This window comes from Gadus macrocephalus, chromosome 5 (genome assembly GCF_031168955.1).
Source record: "Gadus macrocephalus chromosome 5, ASM3116895v1".
Lineage (NCBI taxonomy): Eukaryota > Metazoa > Chordata > Actinopteri > Gadiformes > Gadidae > Gadus > Gadus macrocephalus.
Window position 1 is genome coordinate 20177441 of NC_082386.1, and position 15000 is coordinate 20192440.

General features: G+C 49.0%; 3 protein-coding genes across 11 annotated transcripts in view; 1 reads left to right on the forward strand and 2 right to left on the reverse strand.

The window, feature by feature from the left end:
* sec23a (Sec23 homolog A, coat complex II component) overlaps positions 1-5568 on the reverse strand; it is a 20272-nt gene extending 14704 nt beyond the window's left edge. The window contains exons 1-7 of the mRNA XM_060051466.1: positions 5444-5568; positions 3270-3522; positions 2605-2662; positions 2441-2527; positions 1838-2074; positions 658-737; positions 1-45 (exon numbers count right to left, since the gene is read on the reverse strand). The exon at positions 1-45 is cut by the window's left edge and continues 100 nt beyond it. Of these exons, the coding sequence (XP_059907449.1) occupies positions 1-45; positions 658-737; positions 1838-2074; positions 2441-2527; positions 2605-2662; positions 3270-3490 (728 nt within the window). The 5' untranslated portion in view covers positions 3491-3522; positions 5444-5568. The remainder of the gene's footprint in view (positions 46-657; positions 738-1837; positions 2075-2440; positions 2528-2604; positions 2663-3269; positions 3523-5443) is intronic.
* Positions 5569-6223: 655 nt separating this feature from the next.
* Positions 6224-13315, reverse strand: srp54 (signal recognition particle 54). 2 transcript variants are annotated; one of them, XM_060051527.1, is made up of 17 exons: positions 13156-13315; positions 12766-12820; positions 12576-12662; positions 12246-12337; positions 11835-11919; positions 11442-11546; positions 11215-11281; positions 11067-11124; positions 10578-10728; positions 9496-9644; positions 9304-9404; positions 8346-8432; positions 8098-8171; positions 7779-7887; positions 7143-7313; positions 6891-6986; positions 6224-6594 (listed from the first exon to the last, which is right to left on the reverse strand). In XM_060051527.1, exons 3-17 carry the CDS (start codon positions 12651-12653, stop codon positions 6503-6505), a joined length of 1515 nt encoding a protein of 504 aa, XP_059907510.1. In that variant the 5' UTR covers positions 12654-12662; positions 12766-12820; positions 13156-13315; the 3' UTR covers positions 6224-6502. The 2 variants fall into 2 exon arrangements, with proteins under 2 accessions (XP_059907510.1, XP_059907509.1); XM_060051526.1 differs by having other exon boundaries at positions 7779-7937; positions 8043-8171.
* A 205-nt stretch (positions 13316-13520) lies between these two features.
* Positions 13521-15000, forward strand: part of zgc:109986 (uncharacterized protein LOC553566 homolog) — a 6046-nt gene continuing 4566 nt past the window's right edge. For 6 of the 8 annotated variants that reach the window (XR_009525606.1, XR_009525607.1, XR_009525608.1 and 3 more), the window contains exons 1-2: positions 13522-13689; positions 14206-14327. Coding sequence is in view for 4 of the 8 variants with exons in the window: in XM_060051620.1 (XP_059907603.1) it covers positions 13593-13689; positions 14206-14327 (219 nt within the window). In the remaining 4 variants the exon portion in view is untranslated. Of the gene's footprint in view, positions 13690-14205; positions 14328-15000 lie in introns of all 8 variants that reach the window. The other 2 variants (XR_009525609.1, XM_060051621.1) reach the window with 1 other exon arrangement.

Below are 15000 nucleotides of genomic sequence, written 5' to 3' on the forward strand. Positions count from 1 at the left end.
AGGTCTGTCAGGTTCATGTCAATCTTCTGCACCGGCTGGAGGAACCTGGGGAGCAATGATACCTGCGGTCATCGTTTAGGCCTCGATGAGGTCAACTGGGTCCTTCTAGTCCTCGATGAGGTCTACAGGGTCCTTCTAATCCGCCATGAGGTCTACTGGGTCCTTCTAGTCCCCCATGAGGTCTACTGGGTCATTCTAGTCCCCCATGAGGTCTACTGGGTCCTTCTAATCCTCCATGAGGTCTACTGGGTCATTCTAGTCCCCCATGAGGTCTACTGGGTCATTCTAGTCCCCCATGAGGTCTACTGGGTCCTTCTAGTACGCTATAAGGTCTACTGGGTCCTTCTAATCCTCCATGAGGTCTACAGGGTCCTTCTAGTCCCCTACGAGGTCTACTGGGTCCTTCTAGTGCACTATGAGGTATACTGGGTCCTTATAATCCGCCATGAGGTCTACTGGCTCTACTGGTACTTGATGTCACCTGTTCACAGGTAGACAGGTTGACAGGTAAACAGGAAGACAGGTGGACATACAAACTGTAAGACAGGTAGACAGGTGGACAGATAGACCGGTAGACAGGTGGACAGGTAGACTGGTAGACACAGGTGGACAGGTAGACAGACAGACAGACAGACAGACAGACAGACAGACAGGTACCTGTTGGATAATGGTGGCTGCGGGGCCTGTTGACCTCTGGCTCCCTGAGCAGCTGATGGCTTAGTCAGGCCCAGCATCTCCTACACACCAACACAATCCGCACTTGATACACAACAACACAGTACACAACACAGTACTACACAGCACGCACTTAATACACAACAACACAATACACAACACACTTAATACACAACAACAGCTACACAACACACCCTTAATACACATCAACACAATGCACAACACACACAGTTCATAGTCGGGAAGGGCTGATAGCCATACTAGCGTGGGTTGACTGGCTGAAGCTGAACTCTACCGGCCCTAACCTTTGTCCCCAGCGCTGGACCTTAAAGGGCCCATGGCATGATGCCACCGGGTGCGGGTGTGACTAGCTGGTACAAGCCGTTTGGCACAGGGAAGGAGTGATTGATACAGTGACATCACAAGTGGGCTTGTCCACCCAGATATATGAAGGATAGATGAGCCACGTTTGCTACAGTCCACTGGGTAGGCCGGTATGCTGATCTATCCAGCGCGCATCTAGGCGGACACGTCCACTAGTGATGTCACTATGAACATCATTCCTTCCCTGTGCCGAACGGCTTGCACCAGCTAATCACACCCACACCTGGTGGCTCGAGATGAGCCCTTGAACCCTGGCCCTCGATCCAGGAGCACAGGACTGACATTACGTGTGGACGTGTGGAACTGTTCTAACCTTTGACCTGAATCCCAACCCATGACAACTAATATCACCTGATGAACACCTGTACCTGTCTGGGTCTGATGTCTAACCCTAACCTTTGACCCGAACTTTAACCCTTGAGCCTAACTCTAACCTTTGACCCTAACCCTAACCTTTGACCCAGTTACAGAACCGGTCCCCACCTGCAGATGCTTGGCGCTGAAGTCTAACCCTAACCTTTGACCCTAACCTTTGACCCTAACCCCTAACCTTTGACCCGAACCTTAACCCTTGAACCTAACCCTAACCTTTGACTCAAACCCTAACCTTTGACCTAGTGACAGAACCCGTCCCCACCTGCAGCAGCTTGGCGCTGAGGTCTAACCCTAACCTTTGACCCTAACCCCTAACCTTTGACCCGAACCTTAACCCTTGACCCTAACACTAACCTTTGACCCTAACCCTAACCTTTGACCCGGTAACAGAACCCGTCCCCACCTGCAGCTGCTTAGCACTGAGGTCCTTGGTGCCGCGGAACACGTAGCTCTTGGAGATGCCCTCACAGCCCAGCTCGTGGACCTGCACCATGCGGCCGAAGGTGATGAGCCCCACCAGGGCAGTAGGGGGCAGCAGAGAGAGGGACATCTGCAGGGACTCCTTCAGCGCCTGCAGGTCCTCGTCCTCCATGCACGTGTCCACCACGTACAGGAAGATCAGGGGCATCTGGGGCCCTCGCTGGGCGGACGAGAGACACCAGGAACACAGAGAGAGAGAGAGAGAGAGAGAGAGAGAGAGAGAGAGATATTAGACATCAGACAGAGAGAGAGAGAGAGAGAGAGAGAGAGAGAGGTATTAGACATCAGACAGAGAGAGAGAGAGAGGTATTAGACATCAGACAGAGAGAGAGAGAGAGATTAGACATCAGACAGAGAGAGAGAGAGAGAGAGAGAGAGAGAGAGAGAGAGAGAGAGAGAGAGAGAGAGAGAGAGAGAGAGAGAGAGAGAGAGAGAGAGAGAGAGAGAGAGAGAGAGAGAGAGAGAGAGAGAGAGAGAGAGAGAGAGAGAGAGAGAGAGAGAGAGAGAGGTATTAAGGAGAGCGTACCTGGACGACGTATTCGATGGTGGAGAACTGGGGCAGCAGCTCCGCCGGTTGGTTGACCTCCGAGATACCGGTGTAGGTGGGGGGAAACTAGAGGAACAGACGCAGACGGTTAACCAGAGAGTTGACCCACTAAACGGCACGTGGACCAGGAAAGGTCAGCTCACCTGGTTCCTCTGGTAGCAGAAGTTACACGCCCACAGCTTGGCCCGGTAGTCCACCTGGCTGCAATGGAAGGGCAGACATTACTCCATCATGAAGGACTTAATACAACTAGAACTACGACTACAACAAGAACTACAACTAGAACTATGACTAGAACAAGAACTAGTACTACAACTAGAACAAGAACTATGACTACAACAAGAACTACGACTAGAACAAGAACTACAACTAGAACTACAACTAGAACAAGAACTACAACTAGAACTACAACTAGAACAAGAACTACGACTAGAACAAACAACTAGTACTACAACTATAACAACATCTAGAACGACAACTACAACGAAAACTAGAACATCTAAAACTAGAACTAGAACTAGAACAACCTGAACTACAACTACAACCAAAACAACAACCAGAACTACAGCTAGAACAACTAGAACTACAACTCGAACTACAACTAGAACCACAACTAGAACCACAACTAGAACCAGAACTACAAACAGAACTACAACTACAACTAGAACTAGAACTAGAACCACAACTAGAACTAGAACTACAAACAGAACTACAACTACAACTAAATCTAGAACGACAACCAGAACTACATCCAGAGCCGCTGCGCTACAGCCGGCGCGGCGGCGCGGCGGCGTGTGTCGGGACGCACCACAGCGGGTTGAGCACGGCGCGGCAGGTGGCGCGGCTGCACAGCACCGGTTCGTACTGGATGGGCGGCAGGTCGGGGCGCTCCCTCAGGGGGGTGAGCAGGGCGGCCAGCGGCACCACCATGCGGGTGGCCTCCAGCCGGCTGGACGGCCACACGTTCCAGCTGAAGCGCACGCCGTCGCGCTCCTCGTTCTGACTGATGAACTCCGGGAAGGTCGCCATGACAACAGGGGCGGGGGGGGTCGTGTGTCCGTCTGCGGGGGGGCCGAGAGTGAGGAGGAGGAGGAGGAGGAGGGAGATGAGAGCTTGCCTGAGCAGCGTTATCCACCGTGGCTAGTACCACTACCACGCCTGCTGACTTATTTTTACATGTTTTTATTTTTTTTTATCTTAATTACTTCATCTCGTGTTGCTTCTGCTATGTTGAGGTGCCAAGCCTAAGAATTTCACTCTTACCCTGTACTTAATAAGATGGAATAAAAGCAATTCTGATTCTGCGAGGGGCCGTCTGTCAGAGCACTGGTTCCCAGCGCGACTCTGAGTCTACCCTGGGGCAACTGGGCGGGTTCCAGAGATATGGATTACAGAACAAGAATGACGACAGCCAATATGAAAATATGATGAATCTGTTGACTGATGCACAGCAATAAACTAAAGAGCAAAAAAAATCATGCCTCGGCTTGTCCCATTATAAACGCCTACGACACTACAGTGGTGATAAAAGGTAGGACAGGTGTGATAATACGAGGCCCTAGGACACTACAGTGGTGATAATAGGATGATACTAGGTCCTAGGACACTACAGTGGTGATAATAGGATGATACTAGGTCCTAGGACACTACAGTGGTGATAATAGGATGATACTAGGTCCTAGGACACTACAGTAGTGATTATAGGATGATACTAGGTCCTAGGACACTACAGTAGTGATTATAGGATGATACTAGGTCCTAGGACACTACAGTAGTGATTATAGGATGATACTAGGTCCTAGGACACTACAGTGGTGATCATAGGATGATTATAGATCCTAGGACACTACACTATTAGAATACTAGTTCCTAGGACAATACAGTAGTGATAATAGGATGATACTAGTTCCTAAGACACTACAGTAGTGACAATATGATAATGCTAGGTCCTAGGACACGACAGTAGGGATAAAAGGATAATAATAGGTCCTAGGACACGACAGTAGGGATAAAAGGATAATAATAGGTCCTAGGACACTATAGTAGGGATAATAGGATAATACTAGGTCCTAGGACACTACAGTAGTGAAACTAGGATGGGACACTACAGTAATGATAATGAAGAACTGCTTCAGAAGCAGGGATTAAAATACACATTAAAGCAATCTGGTAAACAACGCAACGCCATTGAGCCGCACCTCAGAGCAAAGTTCAATAAAGCAATTCAGGTCGTATCGCCTAATCAGGGTCTATCGTCACAGGATGACATCTGATCTTCACCTTTATTAAAGTGATCCCAGGATGAGACGTGATCAGACACGGATAGTTCAATCATTCAGCATGATCAGACAGGAGTAGTTAAAATCAATAAATTCACCTTGATCGGACAGTAGTTTAGATAAACCAATTAATCTCGATCTGACAATAGTTTAGATAAACCAATTCATTTGGATCAGTCAGTAGTTTAGATAAACCAATTCATCTTGATCGGAGAGTAGTTTAAATCAACCAATTCAGCAGGACCAGACAGTGGTTTAGATAAACCAATTCATCGGGATCAGACAGCAGTTTAGATAAACCAATCCATCAGGATCAGACAGGAGTGTTAAGATCATTTCCATTAAATGCTGTCAACAACAAACTGGGAGACTTCTTTATAACGTTATGCGCCCTCAGACCAAAATGTTAACTAGTGATGTTAACCAGTGATGTTAACTAAAGATATGGTCCTTCGTGTTTTAGACGAGTTGTTTCTTTTTGCTAAACTTGATCGCTGGACGGGTGAGAAACACAACTAGGAGCTAGTTAGCCGGCTAGTCAGCACACCAGTCCCTCAAGTCAGTATGCACTGCGATGACACTTCATAAACACATACATACACAGACACAGACACACACACACACACTGGGGGAACCATGCGTTCATTCAAGATGCAGAGCAAACAATACGTGGTGATATGAAAAGTTGACACAGTTGACACACCTGATGTGGAGAGCCGATCCTGAGCGGGTCTGGGGTCAGTGATGCACTGAGCAAAACACACTGACGACGTAGCAACAACATGGCTGCTGCCGCTGCCGCTGCCGCGTCCGCGTCACTTCGCCGCGCTGCCACGTTGAAGCGCATTCATATCAGGGCCGCCGCGCTCCGCCGCGCGACGCGCCTCGAAGCTCTCTGCCACGTCAAGGCCGCCGCCCCTGTCAGCTTTCACATTTCTGCTATTTCTTTATTCTGGGTTTATAACAGCAGCACGTAACATACATGGACTCCAAACATAGTATGAGCCGAGATATTGCCAGCTTTTTTTCACTTTTTGTTTCTCAAACGCATCAGAGTTTAGAGTTTAGAATAGAATTTAGGAATATATTAATGTTACTTTGACTAATACCTTTCTTGACTTTTCATTAAAATGATTGCATCTCGTTCCCTTAACATCACTACTACAGGATAATACAAATATCTCAAATTATAAATAAACCAGATACATATCTTTATGTACGCAACATGCAAATGACTTGTATAAAACAATCGACACAGGTAACCATGTGTGCTCCAGTTTATATTTACATCCCGGTTTATTTCAATCTGTTGTAAAAAAAAAAAAAAAAAAATGCTGCTTGTTCCTCTACAATACAATAAATTTCAGACGTTCAGAACACCATTTTCATGAGTAAACCCAGTCGCCCGGTCGGTTAATCCACACGCGTCCGGACACCTTTCATTCCACAGCGGAAGTCGGCTGACAATGAGAAACGAGGGAGCTATGGTGTACAAACTTTAATTACAACATGACGAATACATCTTACAATGAGTGTTGCCCGGCCGTCCGCCGACAGCAGCTTATATTAGGGCCTGTGAGATCAGGCCTTATGCTCCTCTTTACAATTAAAACTATCACCTCTGCAACTGCCCCTGCTCTAACAGACAGTATTATGGGATGTTACTGCCGTCTCCACCACAGCTCTTCCTCCTCCTCCTCCTCCTCCTCGTCTTCGCTCCTTCAGCATTTTTAATTGGTCAAGCGTCGAGCCGTAGCCGTGGTTACATGTTGTTGAACCCCATCATGCCCTTCATGTTGCCAGCGGCGCCCTGTTGGAACTGTCTCATCATGGACTGGAGGCCGGCCATCCCACCTGTAACACACACACACACACACACACACACACACACACACACACACACACACACACACACACACACACACACACACACACACACACGTTAAGCGGGGGAGAGAAGTGTAGATGTGAGGAGGAATAGAGAGGAGGAGAGGAGAAGGTAGGAGGACTGGAGAGGAGGAGAAGAGGGCAGGAGGACTAGAGAGGAGGAGAGGAGGAGAGGAAGGTAGGAGGACTGGAGAGGAGGAGGAGAAGGTAGGAGGACTAGAGAGGAGGAGAGGAGGAGGGGAGATGGCAGGAGGAGGAGGTACCCATATGGTGTAGAACTCTGGGGTCCATCATCTTGGCCATCTGCTGGTTGAGTTTGGCCATCTGAGAGGGGTTGACGTTCTTGGACATGTCTCCTCCTGAGGACAGAGGGAACATGAGGCTCTAGCATGTTGGAGGACCGGCTCAGTGACCCTGGAGCGACAGTGGGCTGACCCCCGCAGTGTCCTGTAGGCCGCTGGCTTTGAAGAGATACTCAGTGAGTAGTACTGCAGTAGTAAGTAAGCGTCGGGTACCTTTGAAGAGCCCCTTGATGCCGCCCATCTTCTTGACCATCTGGGCGAACTTGGTGTACTGCGTGAGCAGCTCCTGGACGTCCCGGGGGGCCACGCCCGCGCCCCGCGCCACGCGCTGGATCCTGTTGGGCGCCTTGCTGAACAGCTTGGCCCCGTCCTTATTGTCCAGCTCTTCAGAGGGGGCAGGGCGTTAGGGCGCCGATAGGCCCGCCAACCCAACCCGCTACGGCCCACCGGGCTCAGCACAGCACATGTTCCACTGGCATTCATGTTCTCTGTGCGTGTGTGCGTGCGTGCGTGTGTGTGTGTGTGTGTCTCGGTCTGTCTGTCTGTCTGTCTGTCTCTGCGTGTGTATTTGTGTGTGTGTGTCTCTTTATGTCTCTGCGTGTGTATCTGTGTGTGTTTCTCTGTGTGTGTTTCTCTGTGTGTCTCTGTGTGTGTTTCTCTGTGTGTCTCTGTGTGTCTCTGTGTGTGTTTCTCTGTGTGTCTCTGTGTGTGTGTCTCTGCGTGTGTATTCTCTGTGTGTCTGTGTCTATGTGTGTGTGTGTCTCGTGTGTGTGTCCGTCTCTGTGTGTCCGTCTCTGTGTCTCTGTGTGTCTGTGTCTGTGTCTCTGTGTGTCTACTAGCATTTCTTACCCTGGTCGTTCATGCTGTCCATGATGGTCATGAGCTTCTTCAGTCTGGCCATGGACTCCTGCTCGTTGCCTTTGCTCATGAAGTCTGTTCCGAACCCGGGGATCATGCCCTGAAACAACCCCAGGAAACAATCGGTTATACACTGCAATCCCAACCCTACTACCACACACACACACACACACACACACACACACACACACACACACACACACACACACACACACACACACACACACACACACACACACACACACACACACACACACACACACACACACACACACACACACACACACAGAGTGTGGATCCATCCACTCACCATGATCTGTCCGAAGGGGCCCATCTTCATAATGTTCTGGAACTGTTCGTACATATCTCTGAGTGTGAACTGACCTGTAGAGAACACAGTTAGTAACTAGCACTCACAACCATCAGTTACTAACTAGTACTCACAACCATCAGTTACTAACTCTATACGACAATGAGTTAGCAACTAGCTAGTCTTGCAGGATCGTAGAGACAAGTTATCTGGTAACTTGTCGTGTGGTCACTAGTCAGAGATCTCACCATGTTTCAGCTTGTCGATCAGCTCCTCGTTATCGTCCAGTTTGAGCTCGTTAACCTTGTCAATCAGACCCTCGATGTCGCCCATACCTGTGGACAGAGGAGATTACAGGGAGTTAGAACCATACTGACCCTAAACACAGCTCTATAGAACTAGACTGACCCTAAACACAGCTCTATAGAACTAGACTGACCCTAAACACAGCTCTATAGAACTAGACTGACCCTAAACACAGCTCTAGACTGACCCTAACCACAGCTCTATAGAACTAGACTGACCCTAACCACAGCTCTATAGAACTAGACTGACCCTAACCACAGCTCTATAGAACTAGACTGACCCTAAACACAGCTCTAGACTGACCCTAACCACAGCTCTATAGAACTAGACTGACCCTAACCACAGCTCTATAGAACTAGACTGACCCTAACCACAGCTCTATAGAACTAGACTGACCCTAACCACAGCTCTATAGAACTAGACTGTCCCTAACCACAGCTCTATAGAACTAGACTGACCCTAAACACAGCTCTAGACTGACCCTAACCACAGCTCTATAGAACTAGACTGACCCTAACCACAGCTCTATAGAACTAGACTGACCCTAACCACAGCTCTATAGAACTAGACTGACCCTAACCACAGCTCTATAGAACTAGACTGACCCTAACCACAGCTCTATAGGAGGTGTTCCCCGGTGGGGGCTGAACAGATCTAGCGCTCTAGCTCTACGGGGGCCGTTACCCAGCAGATCAGATCTAGCGCTCTAGCTCTACGGGGCCGTTACCCAGCTGAACAGATCTAGCGCTCTAGCTCTACGGGGCCGTTACCCAGCTGATCAGATCTAGCGCTCTAGCTCTACGGGGCTCGTTACCCAGCAGATCAGATCTAGCGCTCTAGCTCTACGGGGCCGTTACCCAGCTGAACAGATCTAGCGCTCTGGCTCTACGGGGCCGTTACCCAGCAGTTTGCTGATGAAGGGCTGTGTCTTGAAGGGCTCAAAGTCGTCGATGTGTTCTCCCGTCCCGATGAAGATGATGGGGCTCTTGGTGGCGGCGACTCTGAGGAAGGTCCACACACGTTTCAATACACAAATCGTACTCATTGATCGATCCCACCCGGGTGTTCTGCAGTGGAGGGGGCGGTCCTTACGCGCTCAGGGCTCCGCCCCCCTTGGCGTGGCCGTCCAGCTTGGTGACGATCACGGACGCGATGTCCACCTTGTCCTTGAAGGCCTTGGCCTGGGCCTCGCAGGCCTGGCCGATTGAGGCGTCCATCACGTACACGATGTTGTCCGGTTGCTATGGGGACGCACACACGCATGGGGGTCTCATCGTGGGGGTATTCACTACCGTTCACAAGTTGGGGGTCACTTAGAAATGTCCTTATTTAGCAGTTGTTGTTTTTTTTCAATGGAGATAACATTAAATGAATCTGTAATACCGTCTACACATTGTTTAAGTGGTAACAGACTATTCTGGCTGGAAACTAGGGGCGGGAAAACAATCGATTCTTCGATGCATCATGATTCTACATTTGTTAGCCTGTTGCAACATCCTGTTCACCAGAGAGGGATCATTTTAAAATTATTTAATTTATCTTCAGTGTATTGGCCAATCAGATTTTTCTTGACACGATTGTGATTCAGCCTACGCAAAGCATGCGTGCAAACTCACAGCCAGACACAAGAACTCCTTCTAATTCAAGAGCAGCTTTGCTTTGATGACATAGAAAAGAAAGATTAGAAAGGAAAGAAAACTGAAACCTATTTTTTTTTTACATACTTCATATTGTGTTGTAATGCAAGCTGCATTGATTATTGCATTGTTCATAGAAAGTCATATTTGTGATAAAAGCTTTTTCTCTAATAAAATATTAGATAAGTTAGTAGCAAACTCAGATGTATATATATATTTTTGAAAATCATGCATGGAAATGTAATTAAAAAAATGTCTTATGGAATATCTTCTTAGGTGTACAGAGGCCCATTTCCAGCCACCATCACTCCTGTGATCTAATGGTACATTGTGTAGCTGATCGTGTTAAAAGGCTAATTGATGATTAGAAAACCCTTGTGCAATTTTGTAAGCACAGCTTAAAACTGTTGAATAAAAGTGTGAGTTTTCATGGGAAACATGAAATAGTCTGGTTGAGCCCAAACATTTGAACGGTAGTGTACAGTCTTTGTTGAATGGTAGAACAGCTGGTGAAATGAGGTGTCGTCTCCAACTTACCACGGCGTTGGACACCTGCAACATCTCCTCAAACAGCGAGTCCTCCTGCTTGTGCCGGCCACTGGTGTCCACGATGATGATCTCAAAATTCTCAGACTTGAACTTCTCCACACCCTCTGCCGCGATGACCACTGGGTCCATCTCCGTGTAGCTATGGGGACATCCCGTTACACGAGTGAGTGACTGAGTGAGTGAGTGAGTGAGTGAGTGTGAGTGAGTGTGTCTGAGAGTGTCTGTGTGTGTGTGTGACTGAGTGAGCGAGTCAGAGTGTTTGTGTGTGTGTGTCGGCGAGTGTGAGTGAGTGAGTGAGTCTGAGAGAGTGCGTGTGCGTCTGAGAGAGAGTGTGTGTGTGTGTGTGTGTGTGTGTGTGTGTGTGTGTGTGTGTGTGTGTGTGTGTGTGTGTGTGTGTGTGTGTGTGTGTGTGTGTGTGTGTGTGTGTGTGTGTGTGTGTGTGTGTGTCTGAGAGAGGGTGTGAGTGAGTGACCGTACCTCCCGTAGAAGGGAATTCTGGCTTTGGTAGCGTTCTGTTTGAGCTGATCAAAGGCCCCTGGGAACAGAGACAAGATTCACTGAACAACAGTCCACGGTGGGTCTGCTTAACGTGAGAATCAGGACGGGTTCATACAGCAGCACTTACCGGCTCTGAAGGTGTCGGCACAGATGAGGCACGTCTTCCACCCCTTCCTCTGGTAGTAGTAGGCCAGCTAGACAACAACAACAACAACATCTAGTTACTACCTCAGGTAGGAGAACAGCTAGACAACAGTAGGACTATTCTTAGTAGAACTAGTAGTCGTAGTAGGACTCGTCGAGGTACGACTAGTTGAGGTAGAACTAAGCTAAGTAGGACTAGTCATAGGTTACCTTGGAGCAGGTGGTGGTTTTCCCGCTGCCCTGCAATCCGACAAACATGATGACGTTGTTCTTCCCTTTGGTTGGAGTCCAGGCCTTCACACCAGGGTCCACCAGCTACTCACACACACAAACACAAACACATGACACATCGCCGTCTGGCTAGTATTCCACCTGAGCGGAAACTGTGTGGTCTGTAGGGCAGTAGGACTGTGTGGTCGGGAGGCTAGTCTAACTGTGTTTTGAAGGGCAGTTGGACTCTCTGGTCTGTAAGCTAGTCGACCGTGGTCTGTAGGTCAGTGGAACTCTGTAGGTCAGTAGGCAGAACTTTGTGCTAAAATCAGTAGGGCTCTGCTGCAGTCAGTAGGCCTCAGCAGGTCAGTAGGCCTCTGATGGTTTGCTCACCTTGACCAGCTCCTTAAAGACTGAGTGCTGAATCATCCTCCTCTTGTTCAGTCCTGATGCCATCTCCTCCAGGTCTATGGCCGACCTGAAAAGGGACAAAACACACACAGAGATGAAGAGAGAGAGAGAAAGGGCTCTACACATAATGGCGTGTGGCGCTGGATTTACAGCTCTGCGTACAGCAGGTTTGCCAAGATCTACGCCTCGACTCAGAGACACGACGAGCCACCTGTGTTTCTCTGCAATACCGCGTTTACATGTGAAACACATTCCAAAATAATCGGCCAGATGTACTTTCTAATGCAGTTGTTGTATCGCTTCCAGCTTGATTTCCCCGGCTGCAATCATTGTATCGTCGTGTCCGGCTGCGTGTCTGTTGTGTGTGGGTTGTGGCGCGTGTGTTGGACTCACTTGACGTTCTCTCTGAGCTGTTTGACCAGCTTGATGTTGACATCAGCCTCCAGGAGGGCGGCACACACCTCCTTCAGCATGGCATTAAGTACCTACACACACACACATACACGCAGCTTAGCCTGGAGTGCAATACCTTAACACACACCTCCGCTTGGGAGTATGAAGCATCTGAACGGAGAGACCACCTGACCCCAGTGGAGACCAGAGGGGCTTCTGTTCCGTCCCTCAGTAGAACAGAGCAAGCTATCCACGATCACCAAAACATCGTTTGTATTGGTTCGATCACCGCTACCACCTCGTTGATTAAGTACCAGTCTCGGGTAGTACCTCTTCATTGATGATGGTGGCATTGCTGAGAGACCTCAGCGCCGAGGTGATTTTTCTACCGAGATCTGCTAACACCATCTTGACTGTCTGCTCAACAAAACCAGAAACAGACCGATCAGACACCCGTTGTAGAACGATATAGAAACATTTCAGCTCATTGCGTCACATAAAAAACAAGAGAGACCCGGACCTGGTGTGGACCCGCTGGGCGAGGAGCGGAAGAAGATGACCGCGACGCGTGGAGCCTGAACACAACAACAAATGTTATAGAATAACACAATACTTCATCAGTGGATGGTCCCAGGCAAACCAGAGACATGACGAAGTATTACAGAATAACACAATACTTCAACGGACAGGCATCTTGGAGTTAGACCGTGGCCGCTTAACTCGTGTTTTACCTTCAAACATCAGATATTACTGTACTTTAGAAAGGGAGGACATTTCGTGGAGCACTGGTAGAAACTAGTTAGCTGTTGTGCTAGTTAGCCTTGATCGAAACTAGCTCAGAAGCTAACTCTCGCTTAAACAATGTCCCGAGACAAGCAGGGGTTGCCGTGGCTGATTAAACCTTTTATACCTTTGACGATGACTCCGTTATTCTGGTTAAATAGAGTCAGTTTCCTAGTTCTTCTTTGGTGTGTAGTCCGCGATGTTCACCAGCTGTGGTATAAACCAGTCAAGACGTCACCACATTACACGACCCGGAAATAACTTCCTTCATGACCCCGGAGGAAGTCCCTGATGCTAAGTTCACGTCCTGTCGGAGTTACCGGAATCACTAATAAACGCTGCATTTCAACAACCGTACAATTCTGTGACTTAAAGTCAAATCATCCATTTATTTAACCTGCCATCTATTTACACACACACACAAGTTTGTATTAATAAAGGTACGTGACAAAATATAAATGAATAAGAAAACAGTCCTCTGTTTGAGTGCCGAACACGTTGATCTCGCGAGGTTTACACGCGGGCTCTCGGGGAAACACGCACTGCCGTCCATCTGTCACAGAAATGAACTTTTCCGCAGCAAAAAATGAAATTAAGAACTTGCTCTCCACAGTTCTGCCAACCGATCTTTCACGGGTCATTGATTGGATGAAAAACTCAGGTATAGGTCGATGAACGGTTCATTCACAACAGTATTGTTGTCCAACAACATGTTGTATTGCTCTGATAGGACGAGAGCAACAATCCTCTCTACCAATTAATTTGTGAATAATTCTATGTATTACAATGAGCAGGTCCAGCAATTAAAACGTATGTCTGTAAAATAATAATGAGCGCTACAGCTGTTGATAAGTTTCAGCAGCATAATCTGACTGCTTTACCAGCCCCTCCCAGTAACCCCTCCCAGTAGTTTAGGAGGTGAAGATGTGAAGCATTATTATTATTATCCTCTATCCTCTATTCCAGAGGTTCTGCAACTCATTAATCTCGAGCCCCATGTGATAATTTCAGTGTGTCTGCAAGACCCAGCCAAACTCAAAACAGAGAACTCTTCAGCAACAAGTGGTTTCCGTCCTGTACGTCATAATACCACCGCCCGGGGGTCTCGGCAACGCTGCTGTCGAGGGTCTTTCAACTGGACTCTGGTGCTCTGTGTGTGTCCTGTGTCTCTCGTCAGAGGAGCTGGAGGAGCTGCTGGTGGAGAACGAGGCGGTGGTTCTGAGGAGCATCGCCGAGGAGCTGAGGAGCGGCCTCCCGGTGGAGGCCATGCTCGTCTCGGAGCGCCTGGCCCTGCAGAAGGTGGGCGGCGCCCGCACGAACCTCCCGCCGAGGGGCTCAGTTATGGTCCCACGTCGACGCAACGCAAGGGGCGTTCACGGACCCGTGAGGTCCTCACGTCCACCGCAAGGGCCTGACCTAAGCGCTCCCAAAAAGTGTTAACCTTCCGTCGAGGCGACGCAGCAGCGAGGGCTGTGATTGGTCCTCTCACTAAAACCCGACGCAGAACCGAAACCGGTTCACGACTGAGTCGAAGGGTCTGCGTGGTCGTTGCGTTGCGTGGACGCTGAACCATGACTGACGCCTCGTGCCCACCGCCTCCGTCCGTTGACTGATCCCCATTGACTTTGAATGGGGACGGACGGTCGCGCAATGCATTGTGGGTCTGTGCGCTGAAGGCTCCGTCAAAAAGTTGAAAAATGTTCAACTTTTTCGGCAGCGACGGATCCGTCATCCAATCAGATCGCGTATGCAAATGTAAGCACTGTGACGCGACTCGGGCTCCGACGACCCTGTAAACCTCCCCCATCCGTCGGCCACGCCTTCCGACGTCCTTTGACTGACGGTGGAGTGGGCGCGAGGCGTGAGCCTTGAGGCAGCGCGCGGCACGCTCTCCAGGTTCTGCGGCGTGAGCCGGAGTCGACTGCGTTGGAACGACCTCAACACAAACCCGTCAGCGACTCTGTGAGCCAAT

What these genes read in the sequence shown, in the direction of transcription:
- srp54 (XM_060051526.1), bottom strand. Translation starts at nt 12,653, where the DNA reads ATGGTGTTAGCAGATCTCGGTAGAAAAATCACCTCGGCGCTGAGGTCT. An exon ending in TCTTTAAGGAGCTGGTCAAG is followed by an intron (nt 11,547 to 11,834) that starts GTGAGCAAACCA and finishes GTGTGTGAGTAG; the next exon opens with CTGGTGGACCCTGGTGTGAA. An exon ending in TGCCGACACCTTCAGAGCCG is followed by an intron (nt 11,125 to 11,214) that starts GTAAGTGCTGCT and finishes CTCTGTTCCCAG; the next exon opens with GGGCCTTTGATCAGCTCAAA.